Source organism: Chelon labrosus, assembly GCF_963514085.1.
Source record: "Chelon labrosus genome assembly, chromosome: 11".
Taxonomy (NCBI): Eukaryota; Metazoa; Chordata; class Actinopteri; order Mugiliformes; family Mugilidae; genus Chelon; species Chelon labrosus.
The window spans coordinates 6,985,740-7,012,052 of NC_140344.1; the positions used below are offsets into that span (position 1 = coordinate 6,985,740).

At 40.4% G+C, this 26,313-nt stretch overlaps 1 protein-coding gene across 4 annotated transcripts; it reads left to right on the forward strand.

The window, feature by feature from the left end:
- The first annotated feature begins 1,172 nt into the window (after nucleotides 1–1,172).
- mfge8b (milk fat globule EGF and factor V/VIII domain containing b) lies at nucleotides 1,173–24,317 on the forward strand. Of its 4 annotated transcripts, none has more exons than XM_084555560.1 (11): nucleotides 1,173–1,539; nucleotides 9,593–9,715; nucleotides 9,957–10,088; nucleotides 11,356–11,388; nucleotides 16,812–16,925; nucleotides 17,598–17,779; nucleotides 18,030–18,185; nucleotides 18,538–18,682; nucleotides 20,058–20,260; nucleotides 20,353–20,508; nucleotides 21,344–24,317. In XM_084555560.1, exons 1-11 carry the CDS (start codon nucleotides 1,470–1,472, stop codon nucleotides 21,485–21,487), a joined length of 1,458 nt encoding a protein of 485 aa, XP_084411686.1. In that variant the 5' UTR covers nucleotides 1,173–1,469; the 3' UTR covers nucleotides 21,488–24,317. The 4 variants fall into 4 exon arrangements, with proteins under 4 accessions (XP_084411686.1, XP_084411687.1, XP_084411688.1 ...); XM_084555561.1 differs by having other exon boundaries at nucleotides 20,076–20,260; XM_084555562.1 differs by lacking the exon at nucleotides 11,356–11,388.
- The last annotated feature ends 1,996 nt before the right edge of the window (nucleotides 24,318–26,313 follow it).

Sequence of the window (26,313 nt, forward strand, 5' to 3'; positions counted from 1 at the left end):
ACAGCCTTTGACACCGCTCTCAAACTCACTCCCGTTAAAAACAATTATTCGCCTTGCACCCACTCCTTCTGACAGCACAGAAATCAACTCTGACCCACTGCTGGATCTCAGTTCAAGGAACGCCCACGTATGAACCTTTTGGCTTGATACAATAAAACACTGGCCTTGATCTGCATTTCAGAGGAGGATTTCATGCATGGCGCCACCATGGGAATTTTCCCAGAACTTTTTTAAGAATAGGCCAACAATGAGTCTAACAGGCTCAACAAGACATGACATTACATGCTAGCACCGCATTGACCTGCTGTTTGATTACATTAAGTCGAGAAAACACATGCAAAGTCAATGTCCTATCAGAAGACTGTTCATTTGTTCTGCCTGAAAGCATATGCGAAATTTAGAATAAAAGTAGCTATAATTTAAGATCTTACTCATGCTGCTTTTAAAATCATAGCAAGGTTAATTGTGGGTTGTTTTCATGATAGTTTCTCACTTTGCCTTACAAAACCAGCCCATTAATTATCACATATAAAATCATGATTTGCATATAGATAGATATCATCACATTTTTGTGTGGAAAACCTGTTAGCAAGTTTCTTTTTTTCCCCATTATCATTCATTGGGAGTTGTTCTGAAGACCACCTTGTAAATTTAAATTCAATCGTTTGTTTAATTTAGCTCTCTAATCTCAGATTTGTAAATTTTATGTATAGGTTGTTGCACCGTAGGCCTTTGAGGAAGGAAATTTCAATCCTGTGTTTGTGTTGCACATGTCATAATTGACAATAATCATTAACAGTTAGTGTTTAACAGAGCTACTCTCAACAACTTATGAAAAATAAATTTGTGAACCAGAACCAGGAAATTGTGGGTGAACAGTTATTCAGTGAGCTGAAACTTGACATAAAACCCCCAAAAGCTGAGGGAAGGAGCAGCTTTAAGTGATACCCCTTAGACTGGTCCCTTTCACATTATTATTGTTTGACACATTATTTTATGACACATTGTTATGATAAAAATATTGATAATAGGTACTTCAAGAAGAACCCATGGGCACATTCATTTGGCTCCTATATGGTTCAGCAATTACCAGAGCCGTGGAGAAATTATTTTCCTTTCAAGGGTTTAATATTAAAGATCTTAATCAAGTTATTGGATTTAATGCAGTGTATTAATAATAAGATCCTCTTTTGTTTCCAAGGTAATTCACTGCCCTCACTGACTGCTTGTTATTTTCAACAGCGTGACGGAGGGGGCGGAGCTACAATTAAATGCCATGTCGCGATTGGCTGAGACCTGAGGCGCACGTGCTCCTTCTTTACGCCTGCTGCCTGGGAGTTTAGAGCCGCGCATAACAAGCTTGAGCCACCACAGCAACAACGTTCAGACCGCCGTTGTACTCCAACCGTACTGTTGTCTTTTATAACTTACAAACTACAGCGAAGTGACGACTGACAAGAGCAGAAGCTATGGAGGAGCAGACGCGTTTTTTCCTCTGCCTGCAACTTTTCACAGCTTGTCTATTGTTTGGGGTGAACGGTAAGTTGCCTTTATGTTTTTTTTTGTGTTTACAGTTCAAACCGTCGCCGTAAACGTCCCGGACCGTTGTTGTCTCAGACGGTGGAGGTTGCTCCAAAAAGTTGTAATTTCTCGTCCGTCTTTTTTCCTCTATATCTCCATATTTCTGGTAATACTGTTATTGCGTTACTGTACACTTCGGTGTGTGTTTTATTAATTTTATTTCAGTGTGTATATGTGTGCTTGGTATGTGATGACTTACAGCCTGGCACAAGTGTCACCGTCAGTTTACCGTGTAAGTAACAGAACGATGGGCATTTGTACAACTTCAAGAGACTCTTGAGTTAAGTGGACAGGGCGTGTGGGAATGTGGAGAGTGCGCCTTTTTATCTAAAACTGCAGGATTAGATGTTTGTTAAAGACCATCACATAATAATAATAATAATAAAAATCATTATGATATCATGGTAGCTGCATACTTTTCAGATTATGTTTGTCAGACATTCTTCTCGTTCTTGTTAAGTCAGAATCGGACAGAATCAGCGCCTTCAGGCTATTTTGTGCCGAGTGACCGCTTTCAAGAAGCAGGACACATACAGGCTGGCTATTCTTCTTCTCCGATGTTAACCTCATGCCATTGGCGCCTGGCTTTGTTTGCATTTCCATGCATCAAACGCATTTAGGCCGATGGACAAAAGGTAAAATGGCCTGACTCCACTGCCTCCATTTCTGAACGCACCCTCCAAGGAAAATGAATCAAAGTGTTTTTTCATGGCAAGATGATGTATTTTCCAAACTCAAAAATGTTCCTGTTCCACCCTTTGCATATTTAACAGATGGGAGAATTCATAACTTTGGTTAGTGGTATGTGAAAGACGAATGTCAGATAAAACGTTAAGACTTGTGACTCTTTTCTGTTGCCTAACAACCAACCATTGAACCCCCCCAGGGATCAATGCTTAGTATCAAAGGTCACTTTTACTTTCTGTCCTTCACAGGTTGATTTGGAAACGACTAAAATAGATGTCTAAAGCACATTACATTGCATTAAATAAGATACTACTCTTTTGGTTGAAAAGACTAAATGTACATCATTTCACTGCATCCTAGCTGAACTTTGAGGCGAGTGCCTGTTCTCTCCGGTCGTTGTGTTGATAGACTATGTTGACAAGCATATTGCAGGCGCAAACATGTGACTTCATTAGGAGACAGCAGGAGATTTATTAATTTCTGACATCTTAAAAGCAGTCTACTCAACTTATAGATTAGGACTGCATTTCATTATTTTTTTCCCGGTACCACTTTTATACCGTAATGCGTGAATTAGATTTGTTTAAAACATGTTTTTTTCCCCGAGGCTATGGGACGGGACGGCATTGGGGAATAGGTGTGGTCACCCTGACCACGATGTTGAGTCATTTTTCCGGATGCAGCCGCCAACACAGACATGCCAGTGAACTTCCACCCCCAACAGTACTCGCTGAGACCCGGCCACACTGCCAGAGAGTTGGGGAGGGTGGGGGGACTTGTTGCTGCTGCGTCATGCAAAATGTTTACAGGGCATAATAAGAGCTGATGGGACATTTCCCCCTGTGTTTTACATGATTTCATTCAATTCAGCAGGTTGTAGCTTGCTTGTCTTCCCCGTTAGCTGCTGAGGGGAGAGAAGTGAAAAATGGTGTACTGTGTCAGGGCTGAGGCAGTCTTTTCTCACAACAAGACCACTTAGGGTAGCTGAGTGAACCAGGGCTAAATATAGCCAGGCGCTGGACCAATGGCGTGGCTAGAGAGTGTGTATGTGTAAAATTTGTGCATGTTGGCAGGTGAATCTCTGTTGAAATTGGTGCAAATTGCTTGTTGGTCTAAGACAGAGTTTAAGTGCCACTATGTCAGGCAGTTATTGGCCAGTGTCAGAAATCGATCAGTCATCAATCAGGAATTTACTTTCCTGCTAATATGTGAGGATGTTTCTTCTCCATAGTTCAACTGAAAAGTCAAACCGTGCCATTTTATTTTTGCTTTTTTTGGATTTGAGACATTTACAATAATTGGATGGATGACGTATAATTCCTGTAAATTCTTGAAACTTCCGATAAATAAGGTTCAACTTAAGGCTGAACATGTGTTGTGACTGATGAATGCCTTACAGTGGGTGAAAACAGATATTCAGAGTATTTTCTACCCAGAAAATAACCAAAGTTATACTTAAAACAACAACTTGTAAGTGAGAATGTCATAGTTTGACATACAGTTAGATTAAGTATTGAACTGTTGTGCAATGTAATGTTGTATACTTTGTTTTATATCATAAGACATCAAAACCCCGAAGCTCCAAACCAAAGAGTGGATTAGAACTGAAACCATAAGCAAGTAAATTGTTTTGTCACCTGACTGATAATTATTTGCCAAAATGACTGATCATTTAATCAAGAAAATAAAGAGCAAATAGTTTTTGAATGTGTGAAGATATTCATAAACTATTTGCAACGGTCCATTGTTAGGTCTAGCTCATCATCTGCCCGTGTTGGGTTTTCCCTTCAGGCTGCTGCTTCTACAGCGCTGATGACTTTATCACTTTTCCTTCCAAATCCCTCAGGACAGGACAGGCTGTATTATTCCATCTGAATCTTGAATGGCTTCATTAATCAATGTTTCATTGCAGTATGGAATATCTTCTAATTTGGGACATTTTATTAGTGTCTGTCGCCCCACTTAACAATCTGCCATGCTGAATATTTTACACACTGTCTAGTGAGCTCAAACACTGAGCCAAGAAGAGAATTCGCGGTACCTGAATCCAAGAACAAGAGATGTTCATACAAATGTTTGTGTTCATACAGTCAGAGAAAACCTAGTAAATTAGTGACAGTATAAGTACAACTTGGTTTAGACCGTGTGAGATCATTCCCGTCTCTATTTGTTGTACAGTTCTTTTTTATGTATGCGTGACTCTTGTGTGTATTTTTAGTTTCTGGTCTTTGTTGTTGTTGTGTTTTTGTGGAGCAGCAGATGGCTGTGCTCTGGAGAAGCAGTTGCAGATTACTGAAAGCTCACCTGCAGCTGGAGTCCCTCTGATCTTAATACTGAATCAGCTCAGGTTATCAGAGGTCAGCTGCTCTCAGCAATGCAGTTTGCCAGTGGCAGGCCACCAGACTAGATGAACACTAAAGGCCTTCTTGTTATACTTCAGCACATCCTTAGCAGTTTTAACAACGACTGGATGTGTGTGTGTGACGTAAGCGTCTCTTGTTGGCTTTCTGGAACACTGAGTTCCCATACTTTCCTGCTAGCCTATATGCCCCAGCCTGCCAGTGTTTGCATGACAGAGCAGAGAGTGTTTACTGTTTTCAGGCCTGAGGGCACATCAGCTATTAGCACCGACGCGCACATTTATGTATATTGTATGTTTTGTATATCCTCCTGATGGGTTTAATCACTGTTGTGTTCGCTCACCAACAATACAGAACTTTAAACTTTCTTATGCTCTGCCACATCCACCCTAAATTAAACACCAAGTTGAGCATATGAGTGTGTGTAGAAGTGTATGTGCCATGGATTGGTATGAGGATTAATTTACTTTTGAGTTCTAAGTTCCTTCCAGGAAGTAATGAAGTGCTAACTGTAAATATACTTTTTTCATTCTGGGACAGTATAGACCAGGGATGGGCAACTGGCGGCCCACGGCCCACGGCCCGCGACCTCACTCGAAGTGGCCCTTAGATTAATTTTTGAAAATTATAAATCTGTATCCTCTGCGGCACTGAATCAGTTGTAATGACACAGTTGGCCACTAGATGGCGCCTCCAATGCAGACGCCACCTCGCGCACGCTTCCACCGGGTCTTCTCCACCAGTGAAGAAGAGACGTTGCGCCGTTGATAAGAGCGGAGGAGAGAGAAAACTTGATCGAGAAAATCGTGTCTTTCAGGTGTGTGTGTGTCTATATATATATATATATATATATATATATATATATATATAGACACACATCATTTAGGTTGCCCATCCCTGGTATAGATAATAGTAACATTTATATATAGGCCATACACAACCAAGACTTATGGGGTGGATGTATAAAGTCATTACACTTTGAGTTAGTAACATCATTTAATGCAAGTTTGCCTCTTTTTGTAGTTCCATTTAATAAGCTTATCAAAGCCGTCTTTAACTGTCTAATAGGAGGTGTTTGCCCATGGGTTGATATTTTCTGAACACAGGAAATTTGTCAGTGAACCTTCTCTAAAACCCATCAGCCCCTGGAAATGATGTTTATCTCTATCGTTGTCTAGGCGGTTTGATGATAATGTAATATTTTACTTCCATGAACCAGTGACTCTTTCTTTTCAGTGTCTTCAAATGCTCTGTCCCAACCCTTTTGACCTGAAATGACCTCACCGTCTTTCTTCCTCAATCATGGTGCACCGCCCACTTTTTCTTGTTGTTGTGACCTTTTCACTATTCACCTGCACTCTAATATGGCCAGAGTTTTATTTAGTCCCAATATGTGAACACAAGACTTATCATGGTCACTCCTGCAAAACCGAACTCCCTACCGCCTCTGTGATCAGTTTAGATATACCATGTGCCTGGTTTTCTGAAGCTTAATTAGGTGAAATTGGTCAAATCTATGTGCAGAGCAAGAAATAGTTAAACACCACAAGTATGCGTTAATGGAGGAGCTATATACACATCAAGTCGATACTGTCATCGGACTATAAAAAATGTTGTCTGTCAGTGATGGTTGACTTTTCTACGACACTTGAGATGTTTTAATATGTTTAAAATATTGCTGAAGTCGTGTGTTCCTTTGCGTCCCAACATCTGCGGCTTAAGCTTTTTCCGAATGGCACACACACTTGTTGGGTCACAGTGGAGATTGAATCATTGCGTGAAGCTTTCTCTACGGGGTCTGTGTTTTTGGTCTGGTATTTGAACCTCATTCTTGGGCTAAGGCATAATGGGAAAGGCACAGACCATGACTCATAAGGAGTGAGGAAAGCACAATGCCCTGTGGAGACAGCTTTTCCTGCCAAACATAACTCCACATAGCTTCCTAATCTGTCACTGTGGTTAGGGCACCATGTTGGGTGCTTTGAGCACTGTTGTAATTTTGACAAATGTAAAAAGTGTCTTTTACGTTACTAAATATTAGCCATACTTGTATCTGCATCCTTCCATTAGTCTCATTAGCTGTTACGATGTTTAACAGAGAATAGCTGTGTTAATATGATGAAAATGAATATTGTTGTGTTTTGAACTGAACCTGTTCTCACAAGTCCTCAACCACACAAAAAACTAATTGAGACGACGTTCACATTCCAAGCCTGTCTCATTGTGGTTCTTGATATAATGGGATTGTATACAGAATGGGGGGGAAATGCTGCTGAGGGCAGACTACCAGCAGCCTGCTAGTAATTTATGTGTTTTTAAATAACTACCGCCATTTGGGGATTTCCTTATATGAGGAGCTGCAGGGTCTAAAATACTTTATTTACCCAGCATTGCTGAAAGTATATTTTTTCATCTGTACATATATCTCTTATTTGAATTGCATTTGTCCAAGTTCAAAGTCCCTTTTAGGTCAATTAGAGTGAAATATAAACTTAGGCTTATCTGAAACCACACTTGTGTATCGGCTGTTCATGAGACAAAATAAGTCTGTGGTCTCTGGTCTCCCTGGTTTACAGTAAATGGGGTGACAACTGCACAACATAAAACTGTGCATTTTCAATTTCAATCAATTTATATTTTGTGTATACCGTGTGCTCCTTCTATTCTTATTGTATTTCATATAAACTGTGAAGAGTAAACAAGGGGGACACACAGTTTTCTTAATTCCCTTTTAGTTTAATGGTAGTCTGGCTCTCACTAACAGTGGCATTAATTTGGGAAATTATAAGATGGCTCTGGTGGATTGATCGCTGTATCTAGGTAGTCCAGCATCACTGATACTCACTAATTTAATGTCCGCTAATAAACCAGATGGGTTCCTTCAGTCTGAGAAGATTACTGACAATATTTATAGTGACATTTAAATGAGATGCAGTGTCTGTGTATTTTTTCTTTTGTTTGTATTCAGATTGTTCCTATTACGTATACAGTATATCTTTTTTAATAACTTCAGTTCAGGATTGTTATCTTTTTGCACTGAAAGAGTTTCCTGGAGGGAGCCAGTGTAGGAAGGGAGGATGTGTTCCTTCCCAAAGATAAACAGGCAGTAACTTTTGGATAAGGATGTGCTGCTGGTGCCAGGCGAGCTCGTTGCCTAAGAATCCCCTGAGATGTGAAAGCCCTCCAGGGCCATGCCACTGGATACAGCACTGATAACACTGGACATTCATGGGAAGTGCAGTTGATGGATGAACAGCCTAACAGGATGTTTGCAGAGTGGATCTCTTTCTTTCTCTTCATTCTTCTCTCCCAGATAATCTGATGGAAATGTACCCTACATCTCTGTGACAGCTAATGAATAATAAATGGGGCCCAGATTTACATTAGTTTAAAATAGAACAGCTAAGTGCAGTCCATAAACTAGACCCTGTTAATCTGTGACTTCATTTTTAATCCTTTGACTCACTTTGAAGAGTACTGCACTGTTTGCCAGTGTTTGACCTTAATTAAGCACTCAGACTCAGAATGCTCTCATCCCTGAGTGTTTTTGAAGTAAGAGAAAAGATGCCTGTGTGTCTGCTCGTGTGCATGTGTGTGTTTGTAAAAGTTGGAGAGGACACAGCATTGCACAATGCATTTATATGCTTCTCCAAAAGGCCATTTTCAGTTGTGGCCTTGTGGCTCCTAAGAATTATACCCTCAGCAACTAGCACGCCCATTTTCTTTACTATAGAAGGCTAAAAAAATATTTCTCTACTCCCTTGAGTCTGTTGTGTATGAGGTAAGACACCCCCCAAACCTCTAAAAACCAGGGTCAGGGCTCCTTTTTAGCCTGCATGGCAGACACTGTGATTCTTAAACCACCAATTTTGCAGTTGGGGTCCAACCTCAATTTCCTCAACAATTATCTAAATGATAAGTGTCGGCTTTAAACAGCCATCTCTGTCCTCTTGGGTGTTAAGGGACTCTGAATTATTTACTTCCTCCACATTATTCTTATCTATTCAAGTGTCAGAATTTTAACACTATAATTTTAAAGTCCATTTCCGGCATGCATGTGCAGATTATTGCTATCATGTGTTTTATTGTTCAAACCTTGTGTAAAGCCCTGAGGCTTGCTGTTTTTTCAGGATCTGTGGTACCTAAAGGAAATAACACACTTCCTTCCAGTTTGTGCTGTTTATTATATAAGCATCGTTGTCATAGTTTCAAAAGAGCAGAAAATCTACTGTTGGAATGAATCTCTTGGACAGTAAATCATCTCGCTTTCATTGTTAATGCTTTTGTAAATCACTATACGCCCTTTTCCTCTACCCAGAGCTCTGTGACATGATTTTCCTTGTGCGCAGAAAGCTGCCAGATTGTCGGGTTCAGGCCAGGCAGCAGTTGCATGCTGGTGGAAGCATCTAGTGTTTGTGTTGTGTTTACTCTGTAGTGATGGCTTACTCAGCTGTTCTGACCATCACGTCCAACCTGCAGCACGCTGTTTATTCTTGATTCCGCAGCACAACAAGGGAATGGAGTGGTCAACGTAATAACGGGAGACAACATATTTCATTGTTGTTGAAACCCTTCAGAAAAATGGTTGGAATATAAAAAATAAAAAAGGGGATGAGGACAAATCTACTTAAAAATCACAACTGCTACAGTTTCTCATTTCCCTCTTCCTGTCCTGAAATATGGGTCTGGAATGTCAGGAGCGTTATGAACTTCAGAATTTATGAATGTGAAATATAAACCAGAGCTGGGTCAAACATGATTCTCTGTCATTTTTACGGTATGTTTTTCTTGCACAGTTTTCCCCTGGCTACCTTTTTTGGATAAGTTGAATTGGGGAAAAAAAACCATGATAAATGTTTTTGTTGTGTGTTTTGGGGACCTTTGGCAGCCTTTAGCTGGAACTCTTTGCTTACTGTTGAAAAGTACTGTGGTTCTCAACCTGTCTCTCCTTCCTCTGTCTGCAGGTGACTACTGTAGGGTGAATGTGTGTAGTAATGGTGGAACCTGTGTGACCGGGGCTGGAGCTCCATTCATCTGCATCTGTCCTGATGGCTTTTCTGGAGAAACCTGCAATGAGACAGAGACTGGTAAGCCACACAGCTCAAAATTGAGTCTCATATCTTTTTCTCAAATTCGCTGATTAGAGAATGATAGTATGGACAAAGGAACCTCATATTTGTGCTTTAATATTCCCTCGTTGGGGAAAAATGACTTCCTTGTGAAAATGAGCCCAGCTCTGGAAAACCACATTCAGAAAAGATTATACAAAGGATTGCTTAATCTCTGTAAAACTTGACTATTTTCTGCTACTTTTTTCTCATCCATAAGGGCCCTGCCACCCCAACCCATGTAAGAATGATGCCACCTGTGAGCCGACGGGCCACTCCCGCCGAGGTGATGTGTTCACTGAGTACGTCTGCAAATGCCCGCCGGGCTTTGAAGGTGTTCATTGCCAGAACAGTAAGTCTGTGCTCACTCTTCAGTGGTAGTATAACAATATCTGTTCGAAAGGTTTCAGCGTTTCAGGTCATTTAGTGCTGCTGTAGTGTCATAAAGGCCTGTCTGACTGAGTACTGAGTCTTGAGTACTGAAATCATCTTAACAATAGAAGACATGTTTAATGTGCTATTACACGTTGCTTCTGATTGATCGTCAAAGTATTGAAAACACTAAGTTATTTTGATTACACCCCAGTTTTTGTGTCACATTGCTTCATAACATCTTGAATAGTTCCAGCAACAACACTGGTCACATGAAAGCTTCTCAGGGTTGTTGATATGCTTGTGCCACCTTGAGATATACAGCGATCAGTCATAACATAATGACTACCTCTCTAATATTGTGTAGGTCTCCCTTGTGCCTCCAAAACAGTTGTGACTCATCAAAGAATGGACATGGGCCTTCTGAGGGTGTCCTGTGGTCTCTGGCAACAGAATGTTGTTAGTGGGGGCCTTTGGGTCCTGTGGGTTGAGGGAGGGGCCTCTGTGGATCAGACCTGTTCCAGTGCATCCCACAGATACTTGGATCAGTTTGGGACCTAGTGGATTTGGAGGCCAGGTCAACACCTTGTGTTGTTTTTTTAGTTGTTCCTAAACTGTTTTTGTGTGTGTGCCTGTGTCAAGCTGCATCCTGCTGGGGATGGCTGCTGCCATCAAGGAGTGTCATTGCTATAAGGTGGGGGTGTCTGGTCTGGTCTAGGTGGGTGCTACATGTCTAAGTGTCAGCCACCTGAATGCCAGGTACAAACGTTTCCTAGCAGAACACTGAATTGTCACAAGATGGTCAATGTTATTTACTTCACTTGTCAGTGGTTTTAATGTTGTGGCTGATCAGTGTATATTCCCACACGATTCATTGACAAATATAATGTGGTCCCTGTTTATCTATGTAGCTTGACACAACAACATGTAGACAGCTGCTATGGTTGCTGGCCACCAGACAGACAGCTGCTGCCCTTATGGGAGTTTCATCCATACGTCACTCAGACCAGGTTTGTTCAATCAGGGTCAGCCTGAGAGAGTGAGGCAACGCTGGGCATGTGTGCTGCGCTCCTCCAACTGCCTCCAGCCCTGCACACAGAGACAGATGGCTACTGTTTGCAGGAGAAGGCAGCAGAATAACAGTGGCCAAGTGCGCACAGAGAACTAATTTAGCAAGAATCAAGTGGAACATTTTGAAAGGGCTCAAGTGTATTTTGCATTTGATCATGTATGCTTTTTTATCCTAGGTGTCCAAGGGGCAGATTTAAGTTCCAAAAAAGGTAAAATTTTCAATGGGACTTAAGAAGATGATGTGTGAATCTTGCTCTGTTGTCTGTTTTCCTTCTTGGATTCAGGTGCTCTCTGTTATCTTAGTTGCATGCAGGGCTGAGAAATTCCATGCAACACACACTCGCCTACAGGAAACCACTGAGTTCAGCACTATCTCTAACTCCGAAACAATGATTTTTTTTCTGAGTCAAGGGCAGCTAAATAATTACAGTGAGGTCAACATTAGATATTCCACCTTTTAATCAGTTCACCCATCTTGACAAGTTGGATCCTGTTGTACTAAAATATTTTCTGTCACTCATGCCACAAATCTTAGTGAAACTATACCCATTCCTTCTGAGTCCATTCTGCTCTATTTTAATCCAGAATCCCTAGAATATATTTAATGTCCAAACATTTTAATTGGACTCTAAACATATAGCTTAGTTATCCGTTTGTGAGCACTGGAAGCCACAAATCACAGCTCATCAAAATCCATACATTTTCAATTCATTTGGCATGACATCCTAGCTACTAGAGTAAGAGCCCTCCCTCCACAGAGTAGGTATTTACACTAATTAGGAAATGGCTCGAGGATAATGATGAGGGTGATTTATTTGACCATGTTGGTTTATGAGAACCCCCTTGAGGAATTCTGGGTCAAGGAGGTCCGTCTGCTTTTACAGCTGATGTCTGTTATGACAGTTTAAGTGCTCTCTAATTTGTGTGTGTGTGCAAGGAATGAGTATCATCGCAGCCAGCTCCTATGGTTTGTGTGAAACAGAAGGAGACAGGCTGTAGGAAACCCGTGAATGTGGTGAGCCCAGGGAGGCGTAGTGTATTTAAACATTTTGCCAACATCCTCACTCTCATTTCACACTTGAACAATGCATATTGAACAAACGTTTGAGAAATAAAATATTTTCGCTGATCAGCTGCGTGGTTGTGTGGGAGCCTTTGATTGGCTTTAATCAGAACAGCCTAACTCAGAGCCTGACAAGTAGGTAAGCCAGAGCGGTGCCAGATATGGAAGATGATGTTTTTCTCACACAAATCAGTGCATCTCCTAAACTATAAATAGACATTGTGAAGAAGTGAAATTTGGGGATAGAATGGTAGGTATAAAAAGGCACAATCTAAACATTTTCTATATTTTGTCTTTGTTGTGGGAAATAATTTGAATGATTGTGTAATTCAAATGTATTATTTAATTTCCCCTTAAAGAAATGACATTCAGCTGAGAAACGGATTAAGTGAACAAGAAACCCTCTCTTGGAAAAAGCTTAATCACGTGTGTGCTGCACATCCCACATGAACAACCCCACACAGCTCATGTTCTCATATACAGACTGTTTAGCATACACATACACACATGGTTCATCCCTCATGCCAGTGTAGCCAACAGAAAGTGGCGGTCCACGCTGAGCGGTAGCAACGTCAGTGCTGCTACTGTTGCCAGGCGAAAAAGTGAACATGGAGGCGGAACCGGTGAATTAAGTCTGCCCTCCTGACAATGTCACACTCACTTCTCAAGTCTGACTGCAGCACTTCAGACTGTCCTGTCAAATTGGCCTAAAAGCCTTTATGGGTTGCATAGAAGGAGTGTGCGCGCGCTGGGGAGGGGGGCTCGGAGATGCCGAGAATGAGAGAGGGAGAGGGGTTGAGATGCCAATAGCTGTTCACTTAAGGCCAAACAGAGAGATGGAAAGAGTGTGGGTAGAAGGAGTCTTCTTTTGCTAATAGTATCTAAATCACAGATTTTCAGAACAGATTAAGGCAGGGATTTCAACTTCTTGGAAGTCACCAAAGGGTGTGTGTATGAGTGCGCTGATCTGTCAGTTGTTTTGGGAGAGTTTTCAGCTCCTCCCAGGATGTGGTTGTGTGGGCAGACTGGGCTTCATGCCCCCAATGGAATAAAGGGCGTGTGTATGCACATATACAGTATGTGTGTGTGTGTGTGACTTTGTGCTATGCACCCTTCTGGTTTACTATTGTCTGCATTAAAAAAGATCCATTGACCTATCAGGGCCTCAAAGCTGCTTATCTGGAATCACAACATGATCTGAAGTAGGACAGAGCAGCTGTCAGGTGTTTTGACTAGAGAGGCTGAACCCTCACAGGTAAACATCAACACGAAAGCAGCAACAGACTAATAAGGGGTGTAGTCACAGTTAACCACAGAGGGTGCATTCATAAAAACCCACTGACTAAAGTAAAATTATATGTGATGATTACTGGCTTTGTCATCAGGTTTTCTAAATTAAGAGCATTTTTCTTGTAGTAGCAAAATGTTAAGATGTTTTGATTAAAAAAAAATACAGTTAAATAATTTAAAAAATGTTTATTGGACTCCCTTTTCAACAAGCAATTAGACTATAAGTACCTTACTCATCAGAAACCAAACTAACCACTTTTGCATATATATATATATATATATATATATATATATATATATATGTAAACTGGAGGCATTCAGCAGGGGAAGTCCATCAAACTTCCAGCTCTTTCTTTTTTTTATTTCAGCCACCAGGGTGTGAAGTCATGACTTTGTCAACTAGATGACATATTATTTCTCTGACTAAGCTGCTCTTGTTGTCTGTTGTAAAGAACAGTTTAAAAAGTATATGCATTCTGTTTAAACAAATACAGAGTTTGTTGAGCTGATATTACAGTTAATAATAAATGCAGTCCAAACTGCAGAAATGCAACAAAATAGATGTTAAAATGCTGCAGGTTTAATGCACATGGTAAATATACTTCATGACATGAGAAATTTCATGTCAGAATTCTGTATACCTCCTACAGAAGGAGCAGGATTAAATCTATTTTGGTTTCTACTGGCACTCCCCGGTGTACTGCAGCCAGTCTAGTCCATAGTGTAGAGAAAAGAACACATCTGGAAAGCCTTTTTATTTAATAATGCTGTTGGGGTTTAGAGCAACCATTTGGTTGCTGTACCAAAATATGTAATTTCCTCATTTTATGTTGTTATTGGTTAGAACTTTGCTTCTGTATAGTCACATATTGTGTCCAAAAAGTGGAAAGTTAATGTGTTTAATACAGTAGACTAGATAAACATGTCAATGTCACTCCTCAGACAGCTACTGCTCCTTGCCATGTTAGAGAATTGTTACTGTAGAACCATAAAAAACTCACAGATGGTTCACTTTCAAAACTCAGTTTGAGTACCTTGCGGGCTTGCGAGGACTCACACTGTGAGGTGTAGAGAACAAAGTATATTGCAAGACAACATCTACTTTTCTCTGGCAGCAACACAGAAGCAGGTTTGGTCTGGCAGACGCAAGCTGGCACCAAACCCTGCCGGCTGCAGCACAGATCCGGCTGAAGATAGCTTTGCTGATCACCACGTGTGCTGCTAGCTGACCTTGGCTTTGCATTGATCAGGGTCAGGTTTCAAACAAGCCGCATGAGATTTGTATTGGTTTTCGCTTCATCCTGCAATAGATATTGACACTCTAAATATTGTGGTAGCATACTGTTGTTTCCGATAGAAACAATACAGTTTGCTGGATACAATCCATAGACAACTGGCCTATATAGCTGACTGTGTGTGCGTGTGTGGTGTGCGTGCGTGGGTGTGTGCATGCGTGCGTGCGTGCGTGCGTGCGTGCCTGTATATACACACCGTTAAACAGATGATAAAATGTAATTTTAAAGTGTTTTTCCTTATGTACAAACGTGATAGATGCATGCATTACATTACTGATGCAAGTCATAATGCATCCTCTTTTTCCTTTACCTGTCCCTTAGGCTCCTCCCCTTCACTGACCCACCTCTGTCTCACTATTGTCTGATAAAGCGATTAGAGCCTGGAGCTGACCATGCACTGTAGTCCTACTGGTGCTCAATCCTCTTACAGGAGAGATGGGAACCAGCTGACGCTCTTCAGGACTTTAGTTTTTGATTGTTATTAGTTGGTGATATACTGTAGGTCTCTGCATCGTTGTCGGCGTGTCCTTTGACATATCATCCGTCATGCCTCTATTTGGGAAGACGGCTTTGCCAACATTTTGCTCAGCAAGCCTCTTAACCAATCTGCAACCAACCAACTCTGCAGCTAATGAATAATAAATATTCTTCCTCAATCCTGTTGAAACAGTTGTCTGATTTAAATTGTATTTAAATAATTTATACTGTTTAAGGAAGAACAACCATTGCTTCCTTGGGTTGGTCATACCACCCTACTCTAAATTTTCTAGATCTAGCCAGATACATATTTTTGTTGTTTGTTTTGTATGAGTCTTTTTCTGATCAGTAATTTAGTATATTTAATAAGTTAGACTGCAATTTATGCTTGTAAATCTTGAAGGTGCCCCGATATCATGAATATATCAGCATATCTTGTTATAGACAGCTGTAGCTGCCAACATATTGTTCCACAACTGTAAATTGATCAAAGAGCTTATTCAAAACATGCAGAGAGCTTGATGCTTAGAATATTCAGCTGATTCTGCAGCTTGAAATAGACTGTTTAATGTGTAATGTGATTCAAAAGTGTCATGACAGTGGTCCTCGTTATCCAGAGTTTGTGGATGCACATTTCAGAAGTACTATGTTCCTCCTGTGACGTGAGAAGATGATTGTTTGGACACAGAGCTATTTATAGAGAGAGCATGTGGGCAGGGAGATGCTGCCATGTGTGTGTTTGTTGGTTAGAAACATTACATTGGTGTGCTTGGGATGTTTGCGTGCATCTGCTTCCATAATAACAACCCTTAAGGTTTAAAGCTCAAGAGGTTGGCTGCATTTCCATTTTGATGTGAAGTCATCAAAATGCTTAAATTGTGCCTTTTCCTTGCGAATGTGGTCAGTATAGAGCATGTTCAAAGCTGGTTTAGTCACACTGACAGGTCTTGTTGGTAAGAGATGAAAAACATTTTAGTCCCGTTTCATTCTGCAATTCGTTTCCTCGCTCTGACTCATCCGCTACAGTTGAACAGATAGTGTTTGAGGGCGCCATCAAGAGGTGATACAAAAACATGACAAGGAAATCAATACACATTGCACTGAAATGGTCCCTATTCTCAAGTTTACTTTAAGCATCATCAGTGTTTGGATTTTATTTGTAGAGTTCATTTAGAAAGTTAGTTCTTGGGACCTATTATACAGTCAGCACTACCACAAAGTGATCTCCTGGTCCATCTGGTGCTTAGATACCACATACTGTATCTTGATAACACCTCACTACCTCACTAACCTTCTCTCCGCTACAGCTCCAGTCCTAATGCTTTGGCTTCAGTTAACCTCCCTGTAAAGCTGGTGAAGATTTATCAAACCCCGTCTCTCTAACCTGACATGTAATTCACTCATACTTTTCTTTGTAAACTGCTTTCAGATTGCACTGTAACAGCTGACCGGTCTTCTCTCTTCTGTTTTACTACACTAAGTGACTGTGTGATTTGTCTCTCTGCAGATGTAAATGACTGTGCCGGCCAGCCGTGTCAGAATGGTGGCACCTGCAGAGACCTGGAGGGAGATTTCAAATGCCACTGCCCTTCCCCTTACGTAGGGAAACACTGCACTTTGCGTAAGTGTGATGACGAGCTCTCGTTATTACAAAATACTCTTACACAAAGGCAACAAAGATAAAAACAGTGTTGTGAGCAATTCATCCTTTTAACATTGATGAGTAAAAAGCCTCTTATTCGTAGGCTATGCATATACTGTATAATGGTGTACTAATGGCAGTGTAATAGAAATTCTGTAATTGAAGAAAGTGCATCTGAAAGAAGACACTATAGAGGTGAAAGTGTTGGGATAGTAGCCAAGCTGCTGGATTTTAGGATGATCAATAGGCAGCATAAAGATAGCTTGTTCCAAACAAGGAATCGATACTTTATTCAATTAAGCTGATTCAATGCTCTGCATCCTTAATGATTTTATGCTTTATGCAGACCAGGAAAGGTTTTACGCACACACATACACGTGCATGACTGAATGTGTATTAGACTCTAATTTTGTCCATGTGTATGTGACCATCCTTTTAAAAAAACAAAAACGGTATGACCTTAATGTCTGCTTGTCACTCCTCTCTTCTGATATAGTAGGAAATGTTCAAATGACAGATTCACATAGAGTAACAGGAGATTTTGTTAAATATTTAAAGAAATGTGGTTGCAGCCACAAAACTCTCTGAAAGGGTTTTACATTGAAAGCAATATCAGTGGGAAAATGTGATGCCTGAATCTCTCATTTTCAGGCTGTATTTCTCTGCTTGGATTGGAGGGAGGAGGCATCGCTGAGTCCCAGATCTCTGCCTCATCTGTCCGCTACAGCCTGCTGGGCCTGCAGCGCTGGGGCCCTGAGCTTGCACGTCTCCACAACAAGGGACTGGTGAATGCCTGGAGTGCAGCTTCACATGACAAGAACCCATGGATAGAAGTGAGACCAATTATAGGCAATTGCAAAATTGATTTGGTGGATTGATAACAGAAGTTAGAAGTTGATGGAGGCATTGAGATGTGGAACAGATATAATTGTCGCAAGAAATGTACTGATTTTTTAGTTTTTTAGTTTTTTACCTGGGGAACCATTTTATTTTTTATGTTTTTGTGATTGCACTTGATTTACTTCACATTTGCCTTAAAAAGAGTGGAACTCATTGTTCTGTCATCTCTTTTCACATTTCCAGATCAACATGCAAAGGAAGATGCGTATGACTGGTATCGTGACACAGGGTGCCAGTCGCATTGGCACAGCTGAGTTCATCAAGGCCTTCAAGGTGGCTTCCAGCCTGGATGGCAAGACGTACACCATGTACAGGACAGAGGGAGAGAGGAGGGACCATGTAAGGAGACACAACTAAAACACTGTTGGCCATTAGTCTTTTCTATGCTGATTTATTGTCTCCTTAACCTCTTGATAAATCCTTCATGGATCATTGTGTTAAGACATAAATTAACCACTAGAGGGCGCAGTGACTCTGCTTACGCTTACTTTACTGTGGCACTTTTGTGTTGGTTGTGAAATAGAGAAAGAAGGTTATTTAGAATATGTCATGAATCTGCTTAAAGAGTGGCACTACTGATAGTCAGCATCAGTTACTATATAACAAACAACACTGCAGCTGACATACCTGTATTTCTTCCAGCTATACATTTAGTTATCTCAATCCTAGGTAACTCCTCCCTCTTTCATAGGTATTTGTTGGAAATGTGGACAATGACGGCACCAAGACCAACCTGTTTGACCCTCCAATCATTGCCCAGTACATTCGCATTGTTCCTGTTGTGTGTCGCAAGGCCTGCACCCTGCGCCTGGAGCTGGTGGGCTGTGAGCTCAACGGTAAACTCACACACGTACACATACTGCATGTACATTCATTGTACACACTGTTGGTTTTCATTATATAAGCGTTCGTCAGTAATTAAAACAAGCTTTCCACATCCAGACTCCAGCTGGAAGAAGTGATTTTAGGAAGGAAAATTCAACAGACTTTATATCTGCCAGCATTTAGCTCATGTTTCCTCACTAATTATTTTCAGTCCTGAACTCAGTGAGTGATCCTATTTCAAAGGATGTCATACTGTGGATAACACTGCCCACTATCTTTGAACATAGCTCTGCGCTGTCTTTTCCAAGACAATCCCTGAAGAACTTATAAAAAGAAAAAAAGAAAAATAAATAATATATATATATATATATATATATATTTATTTTTATTTCTTATACAGCCTACAGCCTAGTTGTTATTATTATTTATATGTTGTACGGTGTCCTCGAGTGCCCAGAGAGGCGCCTCCAAATAAAATGTATTATTATTATTATTATTATTACTGGGTGCTAATGAGTTAAATATTTTTACTGCACTGACTGTTCTAGTCATATTCGTCATCTAAACATTGTCACCTCAGCAGGCTTGGTTCTTTGAAGTTTTCCGTATTGCTGCAAACATCTGTTCGTCTTGCTTCTCCTTTTTATTATAAACCAGTGTGATTCTTTGGAACTTACTGCCTCGTTGCACTGTCAGATGTTTGTCTCTCCTGATAGTTGTCTCATTGTCAGATCAGTGTGTCTTATCCCATGCTGCTTTGCAGTTTATGCATGATTCTCTAATATTTGTGTTGTTTAAAGGGGCACCTGCTAGTTAAACAGGAAATCACAACCAAATGTGTTGTTTTGGACATGATTTGAGACTGAAACTGTGCAGCTTAATATTTTTTCATGCAGTTTTGACTCTCTGTTCATCTCACCTGCATGCTGAGCTGCACCACTAACCAAAACGCAGTGTGATCCAAAGTTTAAAGCTTATACAGCGAGCTCTACAAGGAAAATTTGTATTCTTCACTTACAGAACATTGTACAGAGTGAAAATACTGTGAACTGCAAATTTGTGGAGGATCACTTGAAAACTTAATGTGGATATGATTACCTTGAACCCCAGATGGTGGAAACATAAACAGCTGAAGGTGCTGTTGTGTCCTCAACTAAACCAAACACAACTGCACATTTATAGCCATACCCTCACATGTATGATTTACTGCTGTGAACTGCATCTGTTGCTCTCGTCCTCCACATAATCGTGTTTCTTTGCTGCTTCACATCTCTGGCTGGCTTGGGCTGCTTCCTGTCCGTCCCCTGTCCATCATACATTCTTTCTTTTTCTTTCCATTCCTCTTTTTCTCTGTCTCTTCCTCTCGAACTGGTTTCACCTTCACAGTGTATTCAAACACTTCAGGTTGCTCCGAGCCGATGGGCATGAAGTCCAGATTGGTGTCTGACCGCCAGATCTCGGCCTCCAGCACCTTCCGCACCTGGGGCATCGAGGCCTTCACCTGGCACCCTCACTACGCTCGACTGGACAAACAGGGCAAGACCAATGCATGGACTGCCGCAACCAACAACCGATCTGAGTGGCTGCAGGTACGAGAGGAGGACAGGCCAGACTGGATGTTGTTTTTTAGTTTGGCAGAGGCTGTTTTTCCAAAATTGCTTTTGTTTTTTTTTGTTCCCAGGTGGACTTGAAATCTCCAAAGAAGATCACGGGAATCATCACACAGGGAGCCAAAGACTTTGGCACTATCCAGTTTGTTACAGCCTTCAAAGTAGCCCACAGTGATGACGGACGGTCCTGGACTATAGTGAAGGACGAGAACACAAAGACAGACAAGGTTAGTCCAGCAGCATAGGAAAAACCAAAATCACAAATTCATTCTATATATTGAGTAATATAGCTATATAAATACAAATAAAGAAAAACCCTCTATGAAAAGAATAGAGGTGTATGGGGGGGGGGGAAAAACATTTTTGTAAACTGTTAAATGTTTAACTGATTACAAATTATTCTATAAAACAAAAGATTTAAATAGATCACTCAACATTCTTTTGTATGCATTGAAAACAAAGCGTAATAGTGGGCTTGTGTCTGATGTACTCGTCTACACACCTGGAGCCAGTTATGGTGGGAGTCTTCTGTATGCATTCATAACGGTTCCAAAAACTATTTATCTGCCAGATGTGAGCAGCTGGCCAAATTAAGTCATTGGCTCAAGGATGCGGCACAGTGACAGTTCCTCTGACTTAATACATGAAACAATTATAGTTTATGGGCTGATGCTGGCAGTGGTTCATGAAGTTGTCGGTTAACTTAAGATGTTCCGCTTTTCACTTATGCATCTGGGAGTACAGACCTACATAACCCATCACAGAAAAACTGAGGCCTTCGCTTGTTTTTCCATACTTAATTTAGAGTGTAAAAATATCTGGAAGAACTAATCCCTGAAAAGTTTATAACATCAGCACACAAACTGTGTTTATCTCTAAGATTATTCATTATTATTAAGAGTATTTTATTTTGCAGGTACAGCAGGTAATTTATAATCAAATTCTACGGAAAAAAACAGGATAGATGGTCTTAACTAAATATAACTAAGAATTTATAGACAGTATTAGAAAACATGATGTCTACAGTAGTGTGTTGTTAACTGGTGGACTTCCTTTGTTTAGATCTTTCCAGGCAACAGTGACAACAATGTTCACAAAAAGAACATCTTTGAGCCACCGTTCTACGGCCGATACGTCCGCATCCTGCCGTGGGACTGGCACGAGCACATCACCCTGCGAATGGAGCTCTTGGGCTGTGATGAGTAGCGCCGCCCAAGACACACCTGCTCCCACCTCCTTCTTTCTCTACCTCCTTCTCCTACCTTCCTCCCCCCTCCTCTGCCCTTCTCCCCTCATTCCTCCTGAGCCACACCTGCACTGCCTTGCTCTTAGCCCTAGGGGGCAGCAAACACCAGAGCAGCACACCACCACCCATACCCTGGCTGGTCAGGGGTGTGAGTTGTTACCCCTAGCCACTCTTACCAGGACCCTTATTGTTTCCTGAAGAGATCACTCATCTTTTTCACATGAATTATTTCTCTGGCCTTTTCAAGAAGCAGAGCTGGGGTCAGATCTCATTCCAACTATTGTCTAAATTTAAGATGATGACTTCCTCATCCCTGTGTCAGAGGTCAGGGGTAACAAGACTGCTGCTGTATCAGTTGGTGCTGCCTGGACTCTGATCCTAAATCACTTCTACCTGGAACATTGAACCTCCAAGACCCACGGCTGGTGATGTACATAAGCTCCACGAAACAGCTTGCACACATCCTTTAACCGAACACTTGATCTCCCATCAAGACACAGAATAAATATTATCTTCAGAGGATACATTGAGATGCATGGCCAATTATTTTTCTTCAACATAAAAGGAATCTGCATATTAAAAGAAAAAAGTATTAATATATTTGCAGGATTGTTTTCCAAAATGGGAACTTGTTTGTTGTGCTTCAGTTTAAAAATTAGCAGGTAATTAATATTGAAAAACAAGACAAGACTAAACATCTCAAAGTGTCCCACAAAGTGTGTTGCTACAGTTTACCTAGTATTTCTTGCAGTGGTTTGAAGACTACAATCCTCAGTTTCCTTATGTTTCCTTTTGTGCATTAGTTAGAGTTATTTTTTAGAGTATTATCATCCAAGGTGTAGATATAGCACTCACTGAAACATCTGTGAATAGCAGACAATAACAGAGGAGCAAAGAAATATTTACACTCTTCATTTTTACCAAACCTGTGTACAAACACAAATCAAGAAGTCGTCAAGTGATCTTCTAACACACCCTCAGGTTCTCATTTCTCTGGGTTTATTCTGAAAGATCTAGTAAATGGTGCACTGACGCAGGCACACAGAAGACGAATCACACGTGTCAAGTCTCTGTTACTGTGGGACATAAGTCAGTGAACAGATCAGTCTGTCAGTTTAGTAGCCAAACAGATGTGATCACAAAACCAGAGGACACACCCTCATTGACAGACAGGATGTTATAAACAAAGAATGAAAAGAGTTTAAGATCATTGTTGCACGAAAGACAAAAGAGACACTTTATTGCTCTTGAGGAAATAGCTGTTGAGATTTACACATGCTGTGGTCATTAACTGGTATAATGGTTATAATATAAAAAGGAGGTCTTGCAAAACAACTCCTGTTTTGACATCCTACACAACTTGTTCAGAAAAATGATTTCACCTTTGGCAGTAATAGTTTTAGTCACCAAAGTTATTCACATGGTATTGGCTGGAATTTACACTTACTTAGTCTCACAGTGCAGATGAAATGAAGCCAGATTTCTCCTCACCATCTGTGAATATCAGAAACACTTAAGATCTGGACGCTTTTCTGGACCACTTTAAATCCATATTTTTACTGCCATCATAATTCTTTGAGTGGCAGACTGCTATTGATGTATTATACAATACACTAGTGTTTTGCTTAAACAACAGTATTAAATTAGTAATAATTCAAGAATTGTGTGTATTACTTATTATCTAGTATCATATACTTTGACAGATTAGCAGTAATGTAAAAGGAATGATGGATGTTATGGTCTCAGGTCAAAGCAGATCTGCTCCTGATGTACAGTAAATGCTACTGGCTGTGCTTCTAGTTGTGTTCACCCAGTTTCACTTTTTTATGGCACTTTGATGTTTGTGTTCTGAAATTTGAAAAAAAAAACAACAAAAAAACAACAGTATTGTGCGTTGAAGAACAAACGGTAAACATATTCATTATTACATGTAGAGGTAAATAGAAAAGAAAACGGGCAGTGTCTGTGTTTGAAGGTGTGGGGGAATTCTTTGGTTGTTAAGTATTAATATGTGGCATGCAAATATTCAGTACTTGGATTCTCATGCTTGATGCAGATCTTTTAGTTTGGGTCCAACATAATGCCTCCAGTTCAAAGCTGCGCCCCAGCTGATAAGACCGTAAAAGAGAAACCAAATTAAAACTGATTTGAACGGTTCCACTGGACGTGACACGACCCATCATAGCATCTGCCTCTGCCGCCCCGTCACAGTATTCTAAACCTTTCCACCCCATGAATTATGAATTATGGGCTTGTGCAATATTATACTGTGTTAGTTTTGATAACAATGAACATTAATTCAAGATCCTTAAAAATGCATGAGGGGATAGCAGTGCCACTGAGAGGTCGCGGATAGATGTTGGTGTCAAACACTGTACAATATTTATTATTGTTGCAGACGATTCCAGAAGCAGTCGCCCTTGTTGTCTACGTCTGCTTGTGTTTTATTGAATTGATTGATGTAGGTCAGTTTAAGATGAACCATCTGACTTTATTGGTGACGAAGCTTCATTATTTCCTAGGTGTTCATCAGCATTGAGGCTATTATAGATATCCTGTTCCCCCACTGTTCTGGTTTTCTATGATTGATCGAAAAGAAATTGATGACATTGATATGTTTTTTTGGTATTATGAGTTCATTTCTTGCTGTACCGACTGTTGACCTCACAGATTTTTGACTGGATTTGAAGCTCTTTTTTTTTTTTTTTATTATTCCAGTATTGTGTTTCTAAGAGGACCTTATGTTTGGCCTTTGTATCTTAAAATGAATAAAGAATAAATAAAGAATTTAAAAACACAGACATGTTTAATCGATTGTAAATTGCTTGAATAGCATGGCATTAAATCTATGTATATTGCTGGATGGAATATTTAGGTGCTATTCATAATTCTGAATTAATTGGAGCTGTTTTCCATTTAAAAAGGTGGAAGATCAAAAGACCAAAAGCACTGAGGGTCGTTTTGCCTGTTTAGCATTTAAACGCCCCAGGGGGCTAATCTCTCTGTACCACTCCGCAATCTTTTAAAGGTATCATCACCCGAGGAGGGCACGTCTTCTCATCTCATTACAATCTGTGAGGGTCACATTCGAGAAGAGAAAACCCTCTGTAAGCTCTGAGCCACACAATCATATGAAAATACATTCAGGCAGGGATGCTGAAGGTTAAATTTAGTTGGCAGTGGAGAACCTTTCTGTGCTGAAACGGCTCAAATACAATCAATCCAACAACACAAAATAAGAATAATGGCTCCTGTTATAGATTATATCTCCTTTTGTGCTCGGTTAGTAAAATCCTAATAACTAATGATCTCCATTTAGTTATCACCAGCTCTATATAGCAGCTGTTTCTCTGGACTTGTTGTCAGTTATGGTCCTAATGACAGCTTTCTCCTCTGGTTCCCGTTTTAAACTCTTCAAATTCCCTCTTTTTTCTTTTTTTTTTTTGCCTCTATTGTCCTTTCTCTGCACGCCTGAGCAGGCTTGGTGGTTGAATATACATTGAAATGATGATCGTTTTCCTTCTCACACACACATAATGTAGATATTTCCTTAATAAATTTAAATTTTGCTATCGTTTTGATTAGCTACAGGCTAAAATGAGAATACCTGAATGAACATATGTATGGTTATTTGATATAATTTACTGACTAAACTAACATAAAAATTCAAACCATGTTATATATGTAAATTAGCATTCCCTGTTACAATACGGTATAGAATCTGTGACTATTATTATTAACCAATAAGGCATTCGTATTCACTTCCGTGAGAAATGGTCAGTCCCCTAAACAGAACAGAAATGTCTACAAAAAAAGTGTATAGAAATGAATTTAGACTATGTGCTAATGTGAAAAACGCACCTTAAAATGCATTCCTAATTTAAAAGACAGCATACTTTTACATAGCACATGTATTTCTTTTTATCTTCTTGATACCCAAGTATAAAGTGTTTGGAAATGTTATCCAAACCAACCAGTTACTAGTGGCATTGAACACGAGACCTCTACACCTGAAGGTGTATACTGATTAATAATGATATTTTATAATATCTCTCGAAGTTGTCTTGGAAAGCAGGAATGATTTAACCCGACTGATTGCAGCTCCATCAGTGCAGGGCTTCCCTCTGTGGGGCTTCCTGCTGTGAAAGCAACCCAAGGACGAACTGAAGGATCATAAGCATCTGGCCAGGAAACTGGAGGCACCGCATTGGGCTTAAACAGGAAGGACCCGCTCCTGGAAAACAAGTCCTATTTTAGATCAGGTATGTGCCAACACGGATGACTTCCCAAGGGATGTCATCCAGAGCTGTGTTATTTCTGTTCAGATAAATGTTTGAAGCCGCTGATTGAAGGTGATGATGGGTTTGAGCATGCTGATGTTCATAACTACACCCCTTATTATGGCATTTTGTGTGTTTTGTTGCTGCTAAACTTACATTTGTGAGTTACAAACACATGAGTAATTGTAGTGTTTGTTTGTTATTACAGTTCATGTCACCCTCTATCTTTTAATCAGGTTGGAAACTGTCCCCCTGAGCCCTGCACTTCAGTCTCCTGTCTCCCTTTTATTGAAGCCTTCCTCTATAATCACACTGAAACCACACTCTCTCTAACACACACACCTTTTGTGACTGACCGTCCCTTTCTGTGAGGAGGCTCTGCTAATGACAGCGTGTGACTGCTCATACCGACACTATCAACTCCTTGGATCTTCAGTCAAACCACACACACACACACATAAATGCGGACGGCCATCGCTTCCTCTTTCATGTCATCTCTTCGGGCT